Source organism: Lissotriton vulgaris, chromosome 6, assembly GCF_964263255.1.
Source record: "Lissotriton vulgaris chromosome 6, aLisVul1.2, whole genome shotgun sequence".
Classification (NCBI taxonomy): Eukaryota; Metazoa; Chordata; class Amphibia; order Caudata; family Salamandridae; genus Lissotriton; species Lissotriton vulgaris.
In genome coordinates, this window is record NC_141694.1 from 1,832,907,944 (window position 1) to 1,832,932,664 (window position 24,721).

The 24,721-nt window shown below is 46.6% G+C and overlaps 1 protein-coding gene across 4 annotated transcripts in view; it reads left to right on the top strand.

Moving 5' to 3' along the window:
* DTNB (dystrobrevin beta) overlaps positions 1 to 24,721 on the top strand; it is a 1,293,049-nt gene that overhangs the window by 249,846 nt on the left and 1,018,482 nt on the right. For all 4 annotated transcript variants that reach the window (XM_086928107.1, XM_086928108.1, XM_086928109.1 and 1 more), the window contains exon 3: positions 6,677 to 6,744. In XM_086928107.1, the coding sequence (XP_086784233.1) occupies positions 6,678 to 6,744 (67 nt within the window). In that variant the 5' untranslated portion in view covers position 6,677. The remainder of the gene's footprint in view (positions 1 to 6,676; positions 6,745 to 24,721) is intronic.

Genomic DNA, 24,721 nt, shown 5'->3' on the forward strand with positions numbered 1-24,721 from the left:
GCCGAGCTACGATCGGGATACCCTATAGCAATTATCTCTATCTCTTCTGTGGCAAAGTGTTAAAGCTGCTCCATTAAGGAAAAATCATTTATTTACAGTTCACAAGGCTTATTGGACCCCGAGAAGACTATCCAAGTTTGGTTCCAGGAGAGTGATATGTCAAAAGTGCAGGGAAATAGAGGCTGATGAAGTACATATGTTTTGGAGATGCCCTGCAATTCAATCATTTTGGGAGAAAGTTGGTGAGACGATTTTCAGCATCATGGGGGTTGAAGGAAAGGTGAGTCTCCTACAGGAAATTGTTGGGGTAACTCCAGAGGAGGATACTTTAACTGGTTTGTCGAAGAAGAGTAAAAGCTTAATGTTTGTGCTTATTTTACTGGCACGAAGGGAACTATGTATTAAATGGGTTTTACCTGTCCCTCCGTCAGAGAGTGAATGGATCAACTCAGTCCAAAGGGTTGCCAAATTAGATAGGGCAATACGCACAACAACAAAAACTAGTTTTTGGGGTATGTGGGACAATTATTGTAAAACCAGATAGTAGTAGTTGAAGGGCCACATTAGGTATAGTGTAGTAAACATCTTTTCAATGACCTATTTTTTTTTCTTTCCCCACCTATACCTTGGTGAACACGTTTTTTCTTTTTCTTTTCTTTTTTTTCTTCTTGTAGTAAAAGTTAGGGGACTTCAGTCCGATGATTATGTTTAGCCATACAGGTTAGGGATAGTCCATTGGATGTGGACTGATAATCCCAGAGCAGAACCCTCTGCGGGACCTGTTATACTCGAGAGCGTGCCTGGGGGACAGCGTGATGGACCATGAGGATTGGTCGTGGCCAGGTGTGAACCCGAAGTGTTGTGAACACGCCTTCAGTGAATGAAGTGATCGGGAGTCCCCAAAATCTGGTGATCTAAGGCCATTAGATTTCGGGCCTCTTCCTCTGTGGGTTTTGCCTCTGTCTCTACATTCGGCCTCTCAAATATATATCGGCTATGAACAAATGAGGGCAAAAAAAACGTTCAAGCACACACGTATTACGTGTAGCTTGTTATACTCCTGGGGTAGTAAGTGCTACACAAATGCTACTATACAACACCAATTAAGAACTGGCTCTTACAGCCACACCCTTAACAAGCCAGACATGTATCTCTTCTGTTCACATCCATGAGAGAAGTTTCTGCTAACTACCTGGTACTGCTGGGCACTGCCTTCTCCTGGTCTCTGCTGTTGTAAAAAGTGTTGTTTATTGTCATAGCTTGCAGCATTTCAGCATTTAGAAGGTTCAGAAGGAGACCGTATGTGTTTTCCTCATGCCTTGTGCTGTAATAGAATAATAGCATAAGGAAAACCCAAACATCTTTCTGGAAGGGATTTAGATGTTAGTTCCATCATTACATGCATTACAAATATTAAACGCGTAGATTTGGATTTGCCCATTTTTCTAGTTCACTTACATATATGTCTATTGAAAGCTCAGGCACCTGTTGTGTGGGAGCCTTATAACTGTACCTACATAGCCAGTGTGCTGAGTGGCCTTTTTTTGGCATTGTAAAAGGAGAGGCGGTTGGCCCTTCTCAGTGAGTAGGGCTCAGACTGCTATTGCTTCACTAGAAGATGGATAGATAAATGCCCAGATAGGTAGATGCACAGATAGATGCATTGATCTCAAATAAAATGACTTTAAACGCAGTTTTTAAGAATGTTATTTTAGCGGTATATGCCGAGGTTAGAACATCAAATCCCTTTGTGTGTATTGTAAATGCCACCAATAGCGGCTCCTTACCACGGCTTCCAGGTGCAGCCCACTTACTGCACCTTGCTACAACTGCTAAGTATTGAAATAAACAGTGTTCATGAAAACACGACTTTTGTTTTTTCCTAAACACTGCTAGAGCAGATCGGCCCTTTTATCTTTGTCGCCAGGCTCCTGATGACAGGAGGATGAGGGGACTCGGGGGAGGCTGAGGCACGACCCAGCTCCAGAGTTCTGTTTAAAAACATCACACTCTGGAGGTGGCTGGACGGCGCATGTCTGAGGGGCGTATTTCAACCACGGTGCTCTCACACAGACACAATCCATTTTATTTAGCAGATCTACTGTGCATGTCTCAGGCAGCAGAACATGTGTGCGAAAACGTGCATCCCTGAGGCCAGTGAGAAGCCACACAGAGCAGCTGGGGCGTGAACCCCGGCCAGGACCAGTCTTCTTATAGGCCTGTGCTTCCAGTCCTATCAAGAAGCTGGGAGAGTGATTGAGGTGGGTCTTTCTCCCTTTCAAACCTGAACTTGCTGCTTTGTCTGGCTCCTTATTGGGAATCATGGCTGGCTGGTTCCAATGTCCTGCAGGGTAAGTAAAAAGAAACATATTTTTACTCTGTGTATGTATGTGTTTGTGAGGGATTGAGAATGAATGAGATTGTGAGCGTGTGTCTGTGTTTGAGAGTGTCAATGAGTGAAAGTGCGTGAGAAGGGAGAGTTTATGAATAAGTGAAAGACTCTGACTGAAGGACTGTGAGTACGTTCGAAGGAGTGAGTGATTGGAGATTGTGAGAGGGTGTGGAAGCTAGTCAGGGGTCTAGCTGTCCATGCTACAGCTGGTGCAGTTGCACGAGAGTCATTGAGAGTGAGTAAGTCTGGTTGTACTTGAGAGCAGCAAATGAGTATGTGTTGTGTAAGTGGGAGTGAGTATGAGTGAGAACGAGTAAGAAAGAGAGTGTGAGCTAGAGTGAATGAGAGGGAAGAGAGTGAACGCGCGAGTGAGTTAGTATGAAAGAAAGTGTTTGCTTGCGTGTTTTATGCTTGTGAGTATGCTGTTGTCTATGGCATCCTCAATATATTATTGGGCTTATGATAGCACCCAATGTAACCTGCTGTGACTGGCGTATTAGATATAATTGTTGACATAAGGAAGGGCACCCATGGCAAAATAAAGACCCTGACATACTAGTAAGGATTCGTGGCATCATGCCCATATTGAAAAAAGCTGTTGCTTGCTTACGGGAGGAAATGTTGGGCATAAGAAAGGGCCCCAATGCAAAATGCAGACCCTGAAACACTAGACGTAATACTAGACATCCATAGCAAAATGTTGGTTCAAGCTCACTGGAGGTGGTACTTTGCCTCAGAGAGGGCAGTTGAGTCATGTTAGGGCTGAGGGGTCGCGTCGGGAAAGGAAACCATCTTGCAATAGCCTCCAATGGTACATGGGCTGTACCAATGGCAACATTCTATATTGGCATGTTGTATGAAATTCTTGGCATGGGGGTAACTATAAAAAAATGCTACAATTGGCACAATGAAGTTAAACGTTAACATTTGGGAATTCTCAACGCAAATTTTAAATAATATGGCGTAAATTCCTGGAAAGTACTACGCCTCACTACTTTCCAAGATCACCTGCCACCACTGAATGTCACGTGCTAGTACAAGCTTTTTAAGGGTTCAATGTGAAAACATCAACAGAAAAAAAAACAGTTCGCAAAATGGAATCGAATCCAGAGCGAAATATCCACCATACATAAATGTTTCTCTAGAACAAAAAATGTATTCCTAAAGCCAGCTAAACTGCAGGGTTTCATTTACTATTCCAACTCATTCCTAGCATAATAGAGGGGGTGAGTGCTTGACAGGAGGTTTAGATGCAAATTGTGTTTTCTGGCCCTAGGTATTTGTGTAGTTTAGATATTTTGCAATAGATGTTTTTGAGTTTGGTTTTAAAGTCTGTTTTTTCAGTGGGAGAATCGCCACCTGTCATTAGTAGGCAGAGCAAATGTGTTGAAAATGAATGTTCTACCTCGGGTTATGTACCTTTTCAGGGCAGTACCATTGGATGTTTCCCATAAACAAATTCAATATCTACAATCACTGTGCTTCAGATATATGTGGGCCCCGGGGAGACCTCGTAGAGCAGCTCGATATATGACTCTCTCCCGTGAAAGGGGAGGATGGTCTATAATACCGGATTTTGCTTTGTATTATTATTCATATATTTTGGTTAATGTGCGATTATTACTTACTGGAGAGGGTATAAGTAACTTAGCTGAAGCAACCTCAATCTACCAGATGATTCTAGGCTCAGAAGTAAAGCACTCCCTCTTTAATAGCGTGGATGGTAGCTATTTTAAAAGAACACGCTTCAAGGTACCGAATGCCTTGTGTAAAGTGTGGAATACTGTACGGAAGAGCTTTGAGATTCCTGTATCTTCTATGTATACCCTATTAACTCCGTTGGAGTACTCCCCTCGATTTTTAGGGACCAGGTGGCTATAGGCTGGAGAAGGAGGGGGGTTACCTGTCTTGGGGATTTATATCAAGACGCTGGGCAAATGCATTCATTTGCTGAGCAGGTGGATAAATTCCATCTACCCTCTATGTACTTTTTCAAGTATTTACAAATTAGAGATTTTCTGGCGAAACACCTTATTTACATTATGAAGGTTAAAATTGTAGAATTTATTAGACGGCGTGAGAAGATCGGGGCAATCTATAAAGTATTGTTAGAGGGTAGATTGGATGACTTAGAAAAGCATAACCTGAAATGGAGAACTTGGTTGGGGAATACCGGAATCTCATTGGAAGAATCCATCGACTTGGCAAGAAGGATTCGGTGTGCAGCCAATCCTTAAAGTCAACATTATAAAATTATATTTAATCTATATCATACCCCGTTAAACGAAATTATGATTATTGATATGGGGGGGGGGGCAATGAGAGAGTAAATGGCTGGGTAATTTAGGCTATTAGGTTTAATATAGAGGATATAGTTTGTCTAACTGTAAATTGAGGATATTGTTAGGACTGGGGCCTACAACCGTAATTATGATGGTTGTTTTTCATGAGTTTTATTGGCTGTATTATATATGGTTTTCTTGTTTGTTATATTTTGCTGCTATGGAACTCTAATTAAAAAAAGATAGTTATTTTAATTATTTGTTAATTATTTGTGTGGTCAGCAAGGTAGTGCTCCGTTTCAAGATTTTTTACAAATATATCCATTGTGGCGTGTGTCACAAAAGAACTATTCGGATTGTGTGAAGTACGAATCAGGATGTTACTGTTGAGTGAAGGCTGATGCTCACTGTGCACTCTGCTAGGACTCATGCAACACTATGCACGCTGCTAGGGCTCATGCATCACTGTGCACACTACTATGGTCCATGCAGCACTGTGTACACTGCTAGGGTTCATGCACCACTGTGCACGCTGTTTGGGCTCATGCATTACGGTGCACACTGCTAGGACTCGTGCATCACTGTGCATACTGCTAGGGCTCATGCATCACTGTGCACACTGCTAGGGCTCGTGCATCACTGTGCATGCTGCTAGGGATCATGCATCACTTTGTACGCTGCTAGGGCTCATGCATCAGTGTGTTGGCTGCTAGGGCTCATGCATCAGTGTGTAGGCTGCTAGGGCTCATGCATCCCTGTACATGCTGCTAGTGCTTATGCATCACTATGCACGCTGCTTGGGCTCACGCATTGCTGTGCACACTGCTAGGGTCCATGCAGCACTGTGTACACTGCTAGGGTTCATGCACCACTGTGTACACTGGGAGGGCTCATGAATAACTCTGCACAGTGCTAGGGCCATGTATCACTGTGCACGCTGTTTGGGCTCATGCATTACTCTGCACATTGCTAGGGCTCATGCATCATTGTGCACACTGCTATTGCTCGTGCATCACTGTGCATACTGCTAAGGCTCATGCATCACTGTGCACACTGCTAGGGCTTGTGCATCACTGTGCATCTTGCTAGGGCTCATGCATCACTGTGTACGCTGCTAGGGCTCATGCATCAGTGTGTAGGCTGCTAGGGCTCATGCATCCCTGTACATGCTGCTAGTGCTTATGCATCACTATGCACGCTGATTGGGCTCACGCATCACCTTGCACGCTGCTAGGGCTTACACATCACTGTGCACGCTGCTAGGGCTAATGCATCACTGTGCACACTGCTAGGGCTCATGCATCACTGTGCACGCTGCTAGGGCTAATGCATCACTGTGCACACTACTAGGGATCATGCATCACTGTGCACGCTGCTAGGGCTAATGCATCACTGTGCACACTGCTAGGGCTCATGCATCACTGTGCACGCTGCTAGGGCTCATGCATCACTGTGCACGCTGCTAGGGCTAATGCATCTATGTGCACACTGCTAGGGCTCATGCATCAGTGTGTAGGCTGCTAGGGCTCATGCATCCATGTACATGCTGCTAGTGCTCATGCATCACTGTGCACGCTGCTAGGGCTAATGCATCACTGTGCGCGCTGCTAGGGCTCACGCTTCACTGTGTACGCTGCTAGGGCTCACGCATCACTGTGCACGCTGCTAGGGCTAATGCATCTATGTGCACACTGCTAGGGCTCATGCATCAGTGTGTAGGCTGCTGGGGCTCATGCATCCATGTACATGCTGCTAGTGCTCATGCATCACTGTGCACGCTGCTAGGGCTAATGCATCACTGTGCGCGCTGCTAGGGCTCACGCTTCACTGTGTACGCTGCTAGGGCTCACGCATCACTGTGCACGCTGCTATGGCTCATGCATCACTGTGCCCGCTGCTAGGGGTCATGCATCATTACTTGAAGGCGGATTCAGAGGTGGTTCTCTTTGCACGGTCTTGTAGTTGTCTCGATACAGTGATTTCATCGCTGTTCTCTTTTCAGAATGATCGAAGAGAGTGGGAAGAGGAGAAGGACAATGGCTGAGAAGCGCCAGCTGTTCATGGAAATGAGTAAGTCTGTTTTTTACCATGGCATGAAATATTGTTATGGTGCCCTAATATAAATAGCGCATTGTTCCTAATATCCAGTGTTATTTCTGGCCTGTCAGTAAGCAAACTGAAACGTGTGCCAGGGCCACTCCATCATAATCTTAGAACCTTTCGGATGAAGTTAGATTAAGCATGCTGCTTGATCGGTATTTATGGTGAACTGCAGAGCACGTGCTGCGGGGACACGTTTTTTGCCTTTCTAAGAAACAATTCTTTTTTTATTGCACATACTGTGTTTGCATGTACGAATAACAACTGTTCTTCAGTATTGGGGTATCTTTCATAGATTCACATGCTTGAATATTCCCCGTCGTCGAAGTGGGAGCCCCACAGTAAATAAAATAGCAATAAAACCAGTAATATATGTATATAAAAACATAATTACATACATTCCATCCTTAATTCCGCCTGTCCACTGGTAGTTTGAGTTTATAGGACTGGCCCTTTGTTTATATGTTAAATGTTTCCGTTGATCTCAATTCATTTGAAATGTATATAATGTTTTCTAAGTTACATTTTGGTGTCATGTAATTGTCTCATGATTCAATATTCATGTTTGTGTATTTTTTTGGACCCATTGTGCACACATTTGTTTGTTTTTGTATTTGACTTGGCTGTTTTGTGACAGTGTTTCCATTTTGGGCGACATGTTTTTATGAATTTTGAAATGTGATTGTAAAATCAAATAAATGTTTTGCTAAGTAAATAGTTTGGCCACGCAGTACTTTCGGGCTGTGTGGGTTACAATTAGGATTCAAAAGTTTCCTGGCAAGCCACTTTTGCTCTGTTCCTTCAATTGTTGAGGTCCAGGCTGGCCAGTGGTTAGGACCCATAACCTTTTTGTGTATAACGGGTCGTCGACGGCGGCTGCGTCGACGTAGTCAGTGTCGACGCGGGTGTGTGTGAGCTTCAAATCTGTCTCGTTGACATCGAAATCTTCGTCGACGCTTGCTGTGAAGAGAGCCTCTTTATCGGCGGGTGCTCCGTCGACGACTGTTTTGTCGGCAGCGGCTCCAGCGACGGTGGCTTCGTCGATGGTGGCTTCGTCGACGGCGGCTTCGTCGATGGCTGTGGTCTTGCCGCTGACGGCTTCGTCGACGGCTGCTTCGTCGACGGTTGTGGTCTTGTCGTCGGCGGCTTCATCGACGGTGGTTGTCCTGTCGACGGTGTTACTGTCGTCGTCTACCTTCGCATCATTGACTCTGGTGCCAATTTCTTCATCTGTTTCTGGGGCTTCTGCTGTTGACCCTCTGCACCAATGTCGACATGTGCCTTTGGATCAGCTTCCGATTCCACGTTACTCTCAGCCTCCATCAACTCTTTTTGCCACTGGTTCGGAACAGGACTCTGGTTCTGATGAGGAGGAAGATGATAGATTCCGGGCAGCTCGAAGCCCTTTGGAGCTGGTCATTAAATGTCAGGATTATGAGGATGATCAGGAAGATCCTTACTTTCATGAGGAGGAACCTACTGCTCAGGTTCCCACAGCACAAATACAGCTCTCCCTAATTTCTAATCTCCAATACATGTTGGAGGATTATATTAGACGTTTTCCACCGTCTCAACAGGGGTCTCCACAACCTAGGGTGCCTACAACTACAGCAGCTCCTCCCTCTACTTCACTGCCAGAGCCAGCTGCGCCTTCTGCACCATCTACAACCTCTATTCAGGTCCATGCAACGGTTTATGACGATGATGACTTTCGCCCAGATCGGGAAGACGGCGAAGTTGATGATGATGATGATGATGGGAACATGGCAGATTGGGAAGATTATCAGATCCAGACACCATCTCCCCCACCTTCGGGTCCAGGGGATTACCCTCCCATGGATATAGCTGTTTTTCACCAACTTATGGACCGAGCGGCGCTGCGCTTTAAGCTTCCTATGGTTCTGAAGGATGAGGACTGTTTTCTTTATGATTTCAAGAGTCATCCTTTTAAACAGGTCCGGACAGTGCCCATAATTGACATCATTTGGAACGCGGGGTGTCAAATTGATGCAGACGCCAAATTCTATTCCGGCGCTTCGTCCTCGTTTGGAGAAGAAAATAGGGCGCCCCAGGGTTCTCCAGCTTGCCTGGTAGCCCACCCTAAACCCGATTCCGTGATCACCCAGGCCGCACAGCGCCGCGCCGTTCCAGGAATCCGTCTTCTCCTATTACCGCTCCTCCTGACCTTGAGGGACGTCGTCTTGTTGCCATTGGCCGAAAATTGTCCACTATGGCTTCTCCCACAGTGAGGGCTGCAAATTCTCTGGCCATTCTGGGGCGCTACGACCGCCAGATGTGGTCGGATATGTCTTCTTTTATCAACCTCATTTCTGAGCCCTCCAGAGCAGAGGCTCTCAAGATTCTTCAGGAGGGAGAGAGAGCGTCATCAGAGATTATCGACTGCTCTGTGGACATTGCGTGCACTGGTTTTCGTCAGCTTGCGGGGGCAGCCGTTTTACATCGTCAGGGCTGGCTTCGTTCCACCTCTTTTCACCAGGAGGTTCAGGCGAAAATCCTTGACATGCCCTATGACGGCGAATCGCTCTTTGGCCAACATGTAGACAACGCACTTCAAACCATCAAGAAGGATACAGAGACGCGGCACCTCCTCTTCTTTTCGCGGCGGATCCAACCAGTACCGCTCCTACGGCCAAGGAAATCAGAGATATTCCTCCCAGTGACAGCAGTCCTATCGGCAACAGTCTACCAAGTCATACAGAGGAAAGTCCTCCTACAGAGGCTCCGCTTCTCCAACTCCAACTCCTCCAACTGGTCCACCTACGGCTCACCTCAAGGAGCTCTTTCAACAAATTCGACTCATTATTCAGAAAGGTGCCATCGAAGTGGCTCCCAAGTCTCAGAAGGGGATGGGATTCTATTCCTGGTTTTTCCTTGTCCTCAAGAAGTCCGGCGAATGGCGTCCGATCCTCGACTTAAGAGCCTTAAACAAGTACCTGAAGTGCCAATCTTTCCGCATGCTCAAGAATTTTCTCCGCCTTCTCTCGAAAGATGACTTCATGACCACTATTGATCTCCAAGACACTTATTTTCACGTGCCGATACTTTGAAAACACCAGAAGTACTTGCACTTCCGGGTAGGGCGCAGAGATTTTCAATTCAATGCCTTTCAGCCTTCGCTCCGCCCCTTGCGTCTAAACAAAAGTCTTGGCCCCGGTGGTGGCATATCTACGTTTGAAGGGCGTTCAAATCTTTCCCTACCTGGACGACTGTCTCATCAAGTCGCAATCTCGCCGTCCGGCGTCTCTGGACACTCGATTCTGTCAGACACTATTCCACTCCCTTGGTCTCTCCATCAACACCGAGAAGTCGAAGTCTCAGGTCGATCCAGCTCCCTGCAGGACCTTTCTAGGCGCCACTCTGAATACTTCGCTGGCAAAGGTATTCGTGTCTCACGAGCGTCAGCTGCAGATTCTACGCCTAATGGCTCTCATTCGTTCAAAAGGGTCAGTTTCTGTTCGTGTATTGAAGTCGTTTCTTGGTATGGCGTCCTCCTGCATCTCCCTGATCCCAAATTGCAGGCTCCAGAGTCGCCCAATTCAGGAGGAACTGGACAAACAGTGGCGTCAGGTCACCGGCTTTTTCAACGATCTGGTCCTGGTGACCGCTCGGATGAGGTCCGCTCTCCAATGGTGGGCTCAACCGTCAAACATCGCTGCAGGCACTTCTTTCCTAACCATCGGTCTGGAGCTCGTCCTTACCACGGATGCCTCCCTGGAAGGCTGGGACGCACATCTTCAGGGGCTATCCATAAAGGGCAAGTGGACCCTGTCTCAACGTTCCTGGCACATCAACAGACTGGAGCTAATGGCCATTTTCCTGGCGCTCAAGTCTTTCCATCTTCTACTCCAGGGAGAATCAGTGCTCATTCAAACCGACAATACCACCAGTATGCACTATGTAAACAAACAGGGCGGCACCAAGTCACCGCTCCTTTCTCAGCTGGCACAGAGCATCTGGGACTGGGCAATCCGTCACCAAAATACACTGACAGGGGTTCACCTACCAGGCATCTCCAACATCCTAGCAGATTCCCTCAGCAGGTCCGTGTCCTTGACCCACGAGTGGGAGTTGCATCAGCCGACTCTGGACATAATCTTTCGGCTGTGGGGTCGCCCGGACATGGATCTCTTTGCGAGCCCTGTGAACCGGAAATGCCAGTCTTATGCAAGCTGGCTTCCCCATCAAGGGTCATGCGGGAATGCCCTATTGATGGACTGGTGTAATCTATTTGCCTACTCCTTTCCGCTGGTTCCTCGAGTGTTGTGTAAAATGCGGAGACAGCCGTGCCACATTCTCCTGATCGCTCCCAGATGGCCTTGACAAGCGTGGTTCTCGGAACTGCTGCTTCTCTCACAGTGCGAACCCATCCTCCTTCTTCCTCGAGTGGATCTCATCACAATGGTCATGGGTCAGATCTGTCATCTGGACCCCTCCTCTCTCAAATTATTGGCCTGGAACCTGAGCACCTTGAATTTGCCCACTTAAATATTTCGCCATCATGCAGAGACTTTCTTGCCAATGCGAGAGCTCCGTCCACAGTAAAGACTTACAAGCTGAAGTGGAAAAAATTATGTCACTGGTGTGCATCTGCCAACATCCATCCTGTGCACTCCTCTCCTGCCCAGCCCAGCTTCTACCATTCTTTCTGCACTTAGCTCAGTCAGTACTTTCCCACTCCCCTTTGAAGGTCTTCCTAGCAGCAATATGTCGTTTTAGGCAGGATGGGTCTTCCTCTCTCCACTCTTCCAGAGTAATTCGGCTGTTTTTCAAGGGGCTGTTAAGGATGTTCCCGCCCATTCGGCGTCCTCCTCCTACCTGGCGTCTCAATGTTGTTTTGGCGCAATTGATGAAGGTGCCTTTTGAGCCCATCCACAAAGCGGATTGGACATTTTTGACCTGGAAGGTGGCCCTTCTTCTTGCTTTGACCTCCTCACGTCACGCCTTTACCATTCAGCCTCCGTTCCTTCAATTTAAATCGGACTGTGTTGTTCTTCACACCTACCCGGCATTCATGCCTAAGGTGCCAACTGACTTTCACCTCAACGAACCAGTGTTCTTAAAGACTTTCTTCGCTAATCCCCAAACTCCGGCGGAGCAACGTTTGCATTCATCGGACGTTAAAAGATGCCTTAAGTTCTACATCGACAGGACAGCGCCTTTTCGTAGGTCTGATCAACTGTTTGTTGCTTAAGGACGCATGCGCAAGGGACGTTCTGTTACCAAGCCAACTGTTGCACGTTGGATTGCCTCAGCAATTTCTTTCTGTCATCAGAAGGCCGGCAAGCCTCTTCAATCTACAGTGAGAGCTCACTCCACCAGGGCGATGTCATCTTCTACTGCCCTGTTTGCTGGTGTTCTGATTCACCAAATATGTCGAGCAGCCACATGGTTCAGCAGACACACTTTCACAAAGCACTACTGCCTTGAGACGATCACCGAAGCTGATACAGCAGTGGGCCAAGCGGTGCTTCGCAATCTTTTTAAATAAGGTGAGCCTCTTTCCTTCCCTCCGCCTGTATGGTTTCTACTATTATCTGTCTAGCAGCTTTATGTCCTTTCATTGCATTTTCTTGCTAATGCACTGCTATTTTGTCTTGCGGCCAGCTATTACTGCTCAATATTCTATTCAAGCATGTGAATCTATGAAAGACACCCAATACTGGAGAAGAACAATTGTTACTTATCTGTAAACGGTGGTTCTCCAGTATTGGTGTATTTCATAGATTCACATGCGACCCACCCACCTTCCCTCAGAGGCTCGCTTTTTCTTCTAGACTGTTTTGTCACTCTTGTGCTACGAAAATCTGAGGGCTTGAGCCTCTGAGGAGAAGGTTCTAGAGGGGTGCTTGCGAATGATTGGCTGTAGTTTGCACTAACATAATGACATGGATATGCTATAAAGTGTTCTTTTTCTTCTATGTGTTAATGCTAACCTTGGTACTTATAGGTATTTATGATTTTGGAATGTATGTAATTATGTTTTTATATACATATATTATTGGTTTTATTGCTATTTTATTTACAGTGGGGCTCCCACTTCGACAACGGGGAATATTAAAGCATGTGAATCTATGAAAGACACCAATACTGGAAAGATTACCAAAAAAAGCTGGGCTGTTCCTAAGCTTAAGGAATGTACGTGTCCCTGTGGTGTGAAGGATGTTGTAGGGCCTCGTAGAGTCCTACAGTTGGGCATACATTTTGTTGGATGTAATGCTCTCACACACCCTTTCAGGTGTCATGCTTCATCATCTGGGCTTGCTCCTCGTTGGGTCGGCGGTGCATTACCCAACGGGCGACACCTCAAAGAGAGGCTCTTTGGCGGAGATCTTTTATCTAACTGCCGTTTAGATGAAGTGCGGGTGTGGAGCCAGAAGTGCTTAGACGTGTGAGTGTGGGTTAAAATAAAGCTAGGAGTACCAGGAATGACTTTACTCTGGGGGTCCCCTGCTCTAATTAAAATTGAAAACTATCCGGTACTCGCTGGAATGTTATGCTTCCGGTTCACGAGTCATAGTTTCGTGTGTGCTATAGTCGGTCGACATGTTTCTCGCTCTAGTGCAATGGCTAGCGATTCTTCAGAACCTATCAGTAGAAAGTATATTTCAGGTATCGACTGTCTACGTCAGTATGGTTAATGCCTAATATTTAGAAAACATTCGAGTGTAATACGCTCACAGAAAAATAGGTGTTTCCTGCGTGATACCTGTGTTGGGCTGCATCCACCTGGATTGGGAGAAAAGGAGCAAATCACAACAGGTACGGAAATCAAAGAAAGGGTTATAATGTACATTCCTAGTGCCATGCTAGATCAGGTGCTGCTAGCATGTGAGTTCAACATAAATGAATGAGTGTTCGTGCAAATCCTTAGTGAGCAATGTGGTGGGCATGCTCCTGTGGACATCTGTAAAAACCTTTTGGTTAAAAACAAAACACACAAATCGCGTCAACAAGGGAAGGTGGTATAGCTTCTAACTCACCTAATTGGTTATGTATACAGACAACAGCAGTATCCGGCGGGTTATACAGCGTGTTGAACCATCAAGTATCTGGCGGGTCATGGGAGGAAACCATAGTTTAGGGCCTGTAACTGGTAGAGTATGTCACAGGCTACTGGAGTCTCAACAGACAAAGTAGATACCGGTTAGCGGTCACTCCATTACCCTACTGAGGCCCAATACTGGAGAACCACCATTTACAGGAAAGTAACAATTGTTCTTTGTTAACTGCATTTGTCACTTTTAAAAAATTGTTTGCTCAAACTGGTTTTAAATATTTCTCCCCTACCTCTGTGGGCATTGTTTTTCTTCCTGGTCTACCACAGCTTGTGCTGTTTGAGTGGAGGGAGGTTTTAAACGCAACCTGCTTCCGAAATACTAAGTTCCTGTTGCCCATTAGCGGGGGCCATTTTGGACAAAGAAACGGTCTAGTCTCTTGACTGGCTTGCTGCCAATCAACTATATAACCGGGAATGGTGCTGACGAGATGATCATGTCCATTAAATCGGCCTCTCCCTTTGATCCTTGCCCCCTACCCTATTACACGCTCTCATCAACATCGTGAACCCTAATATAATAATATAATAAACTCCTCGCTCTCAACAGCTAAGATTTCAGTAGAGTGGAAACTTGCTGCGGTAAAACCACTCCAAAAGAAACAACTGGCGGATCCTGCTACTCTTTCCAACCTACGCCCCAACTTGCCCCTACCCAGTCTGTGTAAGATGACAGAAGAATTTGTTAATAGTCAACTAACAACTTTTTTGCTCCACTCCAATCAATCGGGTTTCGGAGCTCAACACACCACAGAATCTGCCCTATTGTATATGCCCAAAACCCTAAGATCAGCCTTGGATCAAGGAAAGAGAGCAGTCTTGGTGTTATTAGACCTGTTGGCTGCTTTCGACACGGTCTCACATGTCATTCTTTTAGACCGTCCTTAGGCATCTCTGGCAGTGTCCTAGAATGGATAAAGAACTTCCTGCTAGATTGCTGTCAAGTGATCACACTAGGCCAATATAACTTTAAGAAAAGGCACTTTTCAGGGGTACCCTGAACCTGTTTAATGCCTATATGGTGGCCCCATTGATCAAGCTAATCTCGTCCTTTAACATAGAATCATCTCATATGCGGACGATACGCAGCTAATTTTGGCCTTGGACAATAACACCACCCAGGCGAAGAAAATCTCTGCAAATGCCTTACAGCGACTTTCAGTTGGATGAATAATAACCACCTGAGGTGTAATTCCGAAAAATCGGAAATCTTACCTTTAGGCCAACAAAACCTTTTCTCGCCTAAACTCTGGTGGCCAGAAAATACCCCCCCCCCCCAGTAAATATGGTTAGGAATCTAGGAATCAAATTTCATACCACCCTATCGTTTAAACAGCAATCCTTGGCAGTTGCTGGTACCTGCTTTCATATCATAAAAGCCTTAAGAAATTCTTCGATCTGATTCCCATCCCAGCAAGGGAAACCGTTGCTGTTGCCCTTATTACATCTAGGCTGGATTATTGTAATAGCCTCTATGCAGGAACTAATAGATCAGTCCTACACAAGCTACAAATGGTCCAGCATGCAGCAGCATGGCTGGTCCTGAAGTGGCCCAAGAGGTCGTCCGGATCAGCGGCGCTAGATATTCTACATTGGCTGGCAATTCACAAACGCGTCCTGTTCAATGTCCTCATCCTCACTTTTCGGGCTTTTCATTCCTTGGGCCCCCAATATCTTTGAACAGGTTTCAAACGCTAAGTTCCTTCCCGAAGCTTAAGATCAGCAAATGCCAATCTGTTGAAAATACCATCCTTCACATTGGTTTAGAAGGGAGGGAAATCACTCACATCTATAGGCTCAGAGGCATGGAACAAACTTCCTCCTCAACTTCGCCAGATTGCATCTGAGTCCCTGTTTAGGAAGGCCTTAAAAACCTGGATTTTCAGTGCACAGGATACTCTCTGCAAAACTCTGATCTGATCTTCTGTTTTTCCCGTTAGCTGTCTACCAGGCTCTTTTCTTTCCAACTCTGGTTTCCCTTTCACTGCAAAGATACTCCTGGGAGTGTAATTGCGCTATATAAATCATTACATTACATTACATTACATACCACACCAACATGTGCCCAACATTGCATCACAGCTATTCATCCAGTTAGTAAAACTGTCTGAAGACCAACTATGCTGGTTGGACAAGGACAGGTAACCATTGTGCTCAACAAGAACCTGCAAAGTCTTCTGGTTCCCCCATCTATACATGTAGCGCACTTCAAAGATCTTTTGCACCGTAACCAACATTATCTGTTACTAACAAATCTTTCTCATCCAGGGGACACTAATTAATAGTCATAAGCACTGAATATTTTCCGCCCGTGAGCGGGAACCCGGAACACATAACTAAATAAATATATATATATATGTGTAAATATATAACAAAAGTACATAGTACTAAAGAAATTATACACATATACATAAAGAAATTATACACATATACATGTATACACTAATAATATGCAGCCCAACCATAACCTATAGGCTAATAAAGCCATAATTACATATTGTCTGCAGAATGAAAATAAACCATAGAAACAATGCAAGAAAAAGGCAGGAGCCTAAAATGCATTCCACAGACAGGAACACCTTTTATTTTCATCAAGGAAACTGTAAAAAAAGCAATTAGCCTATGTAGGCTGCATAAAGAAATAACATCCCTGTACAGAAAATCAGACTGGCACCTCGTCTTTAAGGCCTCAGAGATTCTGAACACTTTGCCTTTAAGGCCTCCAGGGGGAACTCTGCTCCCTTCATGCCCCACAGGTGACAGTTAGGTCAGTTCTTTTTTCCGGCTTGTTCTGTGAGGAACCTGGAACTTGAGCTCTGCTGAATTTGATTGTTTTTCAGTCAGAATTTGTTTTTTCCTGTCTTATTTGACAGTATTTGTTGTTGGTGGTAATATTCTACCTTTTCTGACTAATTCTTCTAGTATTTTGTAGTCAGTTATGCCACCTTTATTCTACAAATGTCCTTCCTGTGGGAAGAAGATGTCAAAAACAGATCCCCATTCTGTTTGTGTGGTTTGTCTACCTTCCACACATGATGTGGGAAAATGTTATCATTGCCTCACGCTTTCCAGAAGAACTTTAAAGGAAAGAGAAAATTTGACTTTTGGGACTTCTGGAGAGAGAAAGGCATCAGGAAAAGGGGGCAAGAAGTGTGTTGTCATCTGGAAGACCCCCTTCTTCGTCAAAACGTCGAAGGTCTGCTTCTCTAGAGGGTAAAAGCAAGAAACAACGACATCAGGAAGCCTCGACGTCGAAAAAAGTGAGAAATCTAGATCACTGTCAGGTATGTTGACGTCGAAACCAGTGGAGAGAAGTACATTGACGTCGAAGTTATGGCTGCTAAGGCACAAGTCTACGTTGAAGCGGAGATCGAGGTCGCCGTCGAGGCGTTTGGTGTCGGTTGCTGTGAGGACGTCGAGAGTGAGACAATCGACGTTGAGAGTGAGGTCGACGTCGAGAGGAAGAGTGAGGTAGACATCGAGAGGAAGAGGGAGATCGACGTTGAGAGAGAAAGTGAGATCGACGTTGAGAGATAGAGCCACGCCGTCGAGACCTGAAAAAAGATGATGATTAAGCTAGCCGTCGAGACATGGGTCGATGTCGAGACATGCCTCGGGCTCGAGGCTTGAAAGGGCTCTGTCGACGTCGAAACGGCAAACGACGTCGAGGAAGTCGACATCGAGGTCTCTGCCACCTGCATTGCGGTCAGCGTCGAGACACTCTGGATCGGCCTCTCGGACCTCTCATAGGTCTTTGTCGAGGTCAGAGTCGGCGTCAAGAGCTTTTGCTGACCCTCCAAGGTCTACGTCGAAAGACCTGACGTCGAGGACATCTGTGGACAGGTCTTCAGTAGTAAGAGCCTCTCCGCACAAAGAATCTTCTATTGTGGCGCATTCTGGCTCGACATCGAGAAATTCAACGTCAAGGGACAGGCAATTGGTTCCCAGAGAGACGACTTGAAGATCTCCGCAGTCTATTCGGAGTTCTTCTTCAGCGTCTTCTTCCTCAATGGGAATTCAGATTGTGCAGGTTACCCCGAAGGGCTCTCCGGTGCGTAGAACACCGCCTGTGAACATGTCTCCTAGATGGCTGGAAAGCATACGCCATTGGAAGATGCAGCCAGGGCCCAATGACAGGCCTCTTACTTTGGCAGCTTCAAGGCCACCGGCTGGTGGTTCTTCAAGAAGATCTAGATCTTCGGTGCGGAGGCGTTCACATTCTAGAGAGCGCAGTATGTCTCATCGGTCTCCTACTCCTAAGAGAAGGCATAGATCTCCTGTCTCTTCCTCTCGATCGAGGTCGTCTTACAGAGATTATTCACCCTCGATTTCATCTACGCCACCTACCAGGATATCTCCGGTGGATGATCTGGGAACTTTCAATGAGGTATTATGCCGTGGGGCTAGCAAGTTAAATATAACAATGGCAGTGTCTCCTGTGAAGTCTTCTGTCATATTTGAAATGCTACATCATAAATCGTCTGCTAGACCTCTTTTTCCGCTGGTGCCTAGTTTGTTGGAACCGGCAATGAAGACCTTCTTGATGCCAGCTACAGTGTGCTCCGGGCCTTCAAGGATTGCAAAAAAGTATAAAGCACTGGATCAGGATCCTCTTTTTCTGCGTACAGATCCACCTCCAGATTCGCTAATAGTGGCGGCGGCCAGGAAGGCCCACTCAGCAACGTCTGTCTCATATGCTCCGCCAGACAAAGACAGTAAAAACATGGACTCCTTGAGGCGGAGGATGTGTAACACAGCTGGATCAGTCATGAGAGTGGCCAGTGCTGGGGCTTTACTGGGTCGCTATGATCGTCTCCTATGGGACTCTGTCTAGATTTGCGGAGAAGCTACCTAAGGAAGATCAGAAGAACTTCCTTGAGATTGTGGGAGAAGGTGGTTTGGTGGCAAACCAGAGTATCAGTGCGGCGGTTGATTCTGCGGATCTTGCAGCGCATTAGTATGCCCATGGCATATGCTCTAGGAGGTCGGCTTGGCTGCGCCTCACGGGCCTTAAGCCAGATGTCCAAAGGCAAATAGTTAATCTGCCCTTCAATGGGTCTACATTATTTGGATCTCATGCGGATGATGAGATGGCCAAGATGAAAACGGAGCTTGATACTCTAAAAGCGGTTGGCCTAGAGAAAAAGGAGTTCCGTCGTCGTTTTCGCCCCTCCAACAAGAGGTAGTTTCAACAACGTGGGCAAACGTCAAACTGGCCGACGCAAAACCAGGGGCAGTCTCAACAGAGGTCTCAGTTTCAACAGCGCAGGCCTGGGCGAGGCAGAGGAGGAAATAGACAGCAGTCCTCTGTGGCGAAGCAACCTCAGAAGCGATGAGAAAAAACTTCCTCCACAGCTGTGGTCCACTCCGGTAGGAGGAAGCATTGCTCTATACTTGGACGAGTGGAGAAAATTGACAAAGGATAGATGGGTCATCGACATAATACAAAAAGGTTATCTCCTCAAATTAAAATCACCTCCTCCTGCCATACGTCCAAAGAGAGTTTTTCATCAAAGTCAAAAGCTTCTACAAGAAGAAGTAAACATCTTTTTGTGCAAAAAAGCCATAGAGGAAGTTCCTCTGTCACAGAGAAACCAAGGTCTGTACTCCCGCTTCTTCTTGGTGAGAAAGAAAGGTCCCAATGCAGAATTCAGACTTATACTGGATTTAAGGTTGTTGAACAGATTTATTCGAAGGGAGAAATTTCAGATGTTAGCGCTCCATCAAATATTGTCCCAGTTACATCAGGGGGACTGGATGTGTTCCATCGACCTGAAGGATGCATATTTTCATATTCCAATCTCAAAGAGGCATCGCACATTTCTCAGATTTCAAGTGTCTGTTCATCACTACCAGTATGCATTACTTCAGTTCGGACTAAAGTCAGCTCCCCGAACATTCTCGAAGTGTATGGCGGTGGCAGCTGCCTTCCTTCGGAGACAGATAATTTTCATATATCCTTACTTGGACGATTGGCCCCTAAAAAGTTCATCCCCATCTCTTCTGGAAGATCATCTTTCAATATGTCTTCAGCTCATGCACAAGTTGGGTCTTCAGGTCAATTTCAAGAAATCGATAATGAACCCAACCCAGCAAATCCACTATCTGGGAGCTCTTTTGGACACAGCAGAAGAGAACGTGTGTCCTTCTGAGGAGAGGTGGTTATCAATCAGGACGAAATGTCAGCTTCTTGTTCAAACCAAGTCCCCGACAGTTCGCCAAGTATCCTCCCTTCTGGGGTCGATGGCTTCGTGCATCTTCATAGTTCCAAACGCATGATTGCACATGCGTTCTCTGCAACAGTGTTTAGAGGATCAGTGGAGACAGAGGACGTGGTGCTGGGAGGATCGAATACTCCTTCATCAGTCCGCCAAAGATTCCATACGATGGTGGTTGAAGAGTGTGAGAAGTTGGCCTGATATATGATGCTCACTAGTTCTAGTGATCACCTTGTATCAGTCCAAACAACCCTTATGGTGATTGGTTGTAAGTCAACCTTATAGACCAGCTATCCTAATGGTAGCATGGACAAAGCAGTCTTAGGCTAAACTCTTTTGGCATGTGAAGAATGCTGTTTTACCACGTATAACCCCTTTAATACCAGATGAAAGGACACCACACAGGTTGTTATGAAAATAAACAATATATTTATTACTAACAAACACCTCTGAACTCTTTATGAGATCAGAGGGCTAAGCACATAACAATACTCTTCAGAAAAATACAATAAGTCGCACAAATTACAATGGTGCCCTAGGGGCACGGCAAACCATATACTAAGTAAATGGTATAAGTAGAACGATAGAAGAAATGAGGATGCCCAGAGGCTGTAGAATCGCTGGGGCTACACTTCCCTAACCTTAGGTAAGGAGCAGGAGGCCCACGGGACGCGTGTGCAGTGTTAGAACACACATGCGGGTTTCAATGCAAAGTCAATGGGCATGAACAAATTACAAAATAGGTAAGTAAAGACAGTTCCGACTGGTTGAGACTGAAACTACAGGATACCTGGACACTAGGAGAGTCAATCTACCTATGAGCACCGAAATGCTCTCGTTACCTCACCCAAGGGCTGCGGGTGCATAGGTGTGAAAGTGTGTCGGGTTTCCGCGTTGAAGTCAATGGAGCCTTGGAGAAAGATGCTGTAGGCGACCAGGAGGAAGATGTCCGGAGTGATCCAAGGGTGGATCAAGGAAGATGGAGACCTGAAAGCAGAGGGGACAATGTTCACAGTCACTAGCCAGTGACCGGAGTGGAACCAGGAAGGAGCCAGATGATGTTGTCGCGATCAGGTGAAGAGGTGACGCTTGACTCTGCAGCCACGTGAACCAGGAGATGTCTTCGACGACCAGGATGGAGGCATGAGCTGTCCCATGCAGGCTCTCGCTGTCGGCGGTGTCTGTTCCTGGGATCGGAGTCAACAGGCCTTGGCAAAGGCAACCCACGCGGTGAGTGAAGATGGCGTATGGTGCAGGAGGGTCTGGGGTTCTTCTCTTTTGGAAGGAAGCAAGGGCCAGTCTGGAGCAACCAGACCAGCGGTGTGGATTTCAAGGATCGTCGTCTAGGAGGCCACTAGCCAGCCGGCAAGTGACCAGACAACGCGTCGAGCAGCAATCATGCAAAAGGACCCCACGCAGATCTCGTGGATGCTGGAGGGCTGGTCTTTGGTGCAGGAGCTGCTCGGGGCTGGGGCTTCTCAATCCCCAAAGCACTGTCTCGAGGGTGCCTCAGAGGTCGTGCTGGAAGCGAAGTGCAGTTCTTCAAAGATGGCCGGTCCCACATGTCTCGTCGCACCCACGGGTCTCAGCTGTGCTGCAGATGTGGGTAGAGGTCGGAGAGGTCTGGGAGTCCGGGTCTCGTCCAGCTCTGAGGTCTGATTCCGGAAGGAAGGACGACAAAGTTAACCGCTAGGATGCTTGATGGTGCTTGCTTGTGCAGGATGGTAACTCCTTGGCCACAAGGAAGATTTCTTCAGTCTTCTGTGGAGCAGAACGTCAAAGTCCAGAGTTTCTTCTTGTAAAGTTTCAATTCAGGATAATCTAATTTTGAATGGGACCTGGTCCTACCTTTATTCTGCTAAAGGGGGCTGTACTTATGACTAGGTCCCTCCCATGGGTGGGACCAGGAAGGGGGGTTGTTACACCCCCTATCCTTTGCCCGATTTCGCGCCAGAGCTGGGGCTGGAGTGCCCCAGCAACTGGTTTGAACCGGGGTATGCACAGGGACACCTTGTGTGCCCCAGGCATGTCTCATTCCTTTCAGCCCTGCGTATCTGGATACACAAAGTCCTGTCTGGGGTGGTGCTAGAACCTCCCTAGGCAGGAAACCCTTTGTCCAGGCCTCCGTTGCTGGAAGGACTCCCAGCAGCAGGAGGTCAGACTTGTGTCTGTGGCAGCATCCATTTTGTGATGCTGAGGCTCGGGTTAACTTTAACCGGGTTTCTAGTTACATACATGCCAGAACTGGCGAGGGGGTAGTATTCCAAAGCATATGACACCTTACACGACATGTTTTGATAATGCTATGCCAAAGTTAGCTCTAACCGCAAGGATTATAATGCACTTAAGAGTATATGGTATAGCGTTATCATGGAGCAGCTATAAGGACTTGGTTCCGGAAGCTACAGACAGGCTCAGCTCATGCTAGAGCACCATCTCACATAATTCCAAGCACTCTGCCTTCAGGATTGATAAGGCCTGCCATAGGAGTGACGTATAGGAGTATATGTGTCCATTTTGGGTTAGATATAGGTATACTATATCTACAGCAAAGGGTGATTACACCACCTTGCCCCAGCTGTGTTACCAGCCAGTTGTGTCAGTTTGGATGGCCAGCCAGGGGTGGCATAATACATGCTGCAGCCCCTGGTAGGCCCTGGGTGCACCTATGCCCTGGGTACCTAAGGTACACTGTACAGGGGCTGATAAGGTGACCCAGTATCCAATTAGATATGTACCTAAGGTACATGGAGTCCATTTTAACAGAGAGAGCAGGAAGCCTGGGGACCTGAATAGCAGGATCCCAGGTCAACTAGGTCGAAAACCAACAAAACACTAGGCAAAAAGTTGGGTGCAACCATAGTCTGATATCCACCTTCCTACAAAGAGGTCACACTAAATGCAAGGAGTGCCATTTCATCAAGATCCTCCGACTCAAATTCTGATCACAGACGCCTCTCTCCAGGGTTGGGGTGCTCATATGGGCCCTCTGCAGGTACAAGGGCTATGGTCAGAATCCGAGAAGGGCTATCACATCAACCTGCTGGAACTAAGAGTGGTTCATCTGACTCTCAAGTCCCTGTTTCCATCATTCCAGTCTATGTCCCTCCTGGTGCAAACAGACAATATAACTACAATGTATTATTTAAACAAGCAGGGGGGTACCAGGTCCAGGACTCTGTCCATGGAAGCCCAGACCATCTGGAATTGGCTACTGGCGAAAGACTTGTCGATAACAGCGGTGCATCTGCCCGGGTCCCTCAACTCGCTGGCGGATTTCCTCAGCAGGGACTTCGTTGAGGCTCACAATTGGGTCCTCAACGAGGAAGTCGCAAACAGTATTTTTCAAGCATTGGGAATTCCAGATATCAACCTGTTCGCAGACGCGGGAAACGCAAAATGCCTCGTCTTCGCCTCCAGGTTTCCCCAGGTTGGGTCTCAAGGGAATGCCCTTTTGATAGACTGGTACCAGAACTTACTGTACGCTTTTCCTCTGACCCCATTGATACCAACAGTAATCAACAGGATGTAAAAACCAAGTCCAGGATGATTCTGATTGCCCCCCAGTGGCCACGCCAATGGTGGTTTCCAGATCTCCTTCAGTTGTCGCAAGTGCCACACAGGAGGTTGCCGTGTCGCCCGGATCTTCTGTCCAAGCAAATGGGGAGAGTGTTCCACCCCAACCTGTCCTACCTACGCCTGGCAGCATGGTTCCTGAAGTCATCCAGTATGGACACTTGCAGTTGAATCCAGAGTGTATGCATATCCTTAAGGAGGCGAAGCGGCCTTCTACAAGGAAATCATATGGTTTTAAATGGAAACGATTCTTTCTGTGGTGTGAGAACAATGGTCTTGATCCTATACATGGTCAAGAACAGGTGATTCTACCTTATTTGTTACATTTGGCCAGGTCTGGTCTTCAGTTTTGCTCTATTAAAGTCCATCTTGCAGCGATCACGGCCTACAGGAAATATCCTACTCAGACTTCCTTTTTTAGGATGCCTGTAGTGAAAGATTTTCTGGAAGGTTTACGAAAGGTGTATCCGCCAGTCAGGTCCCCTTCTCCACCTTGGGACCTTAATGTGGTGTTAACTAAGTTAATGGGTGCTCCTTTTGAACCTATACATAAGGCCTCCTTGCAACACTTGACTTGGATGGTAGCGTTCCTTGTAGCCATTACTTGTGCTCGTAAAGTGAGCGAGATCCAGGCTCTGTGTTGCAAGGAACCTTTCATTGTGTTTCATGCTAATAGAGTGGTACTCAGGACGCATCCTTCCTTTTTGCCCAAGGTTGTGTCAGATTTTCATATTCATCAGACTATAACATTACCCACTTTTTCCCCAAATCCTACCAATCCTGCTGAAAGAGCTCTACACTCTTTAGATCTTAAGAGTTCTTACGTTTTATCTGGAGAGAACAAAGACTTAGAGGCATTCAGACCGTTTGTTCATCAACTATGGTCCTATTAATACGGGCTCTGAAGCCTCCAAAAGGTCCATATCTAGATGGATTGTGTCTTGTATTGTCCTTGCGTATCAGTTGTCAAACAGGTCTTTGGCAGGAAGATCTAAGGCTCATTCTACAAGAGGGGAAAGCTTCCACTACAGCTCTCCTTAGAAATGTTTCTATGGCAGAAATCTCTAAGGCAGCTACA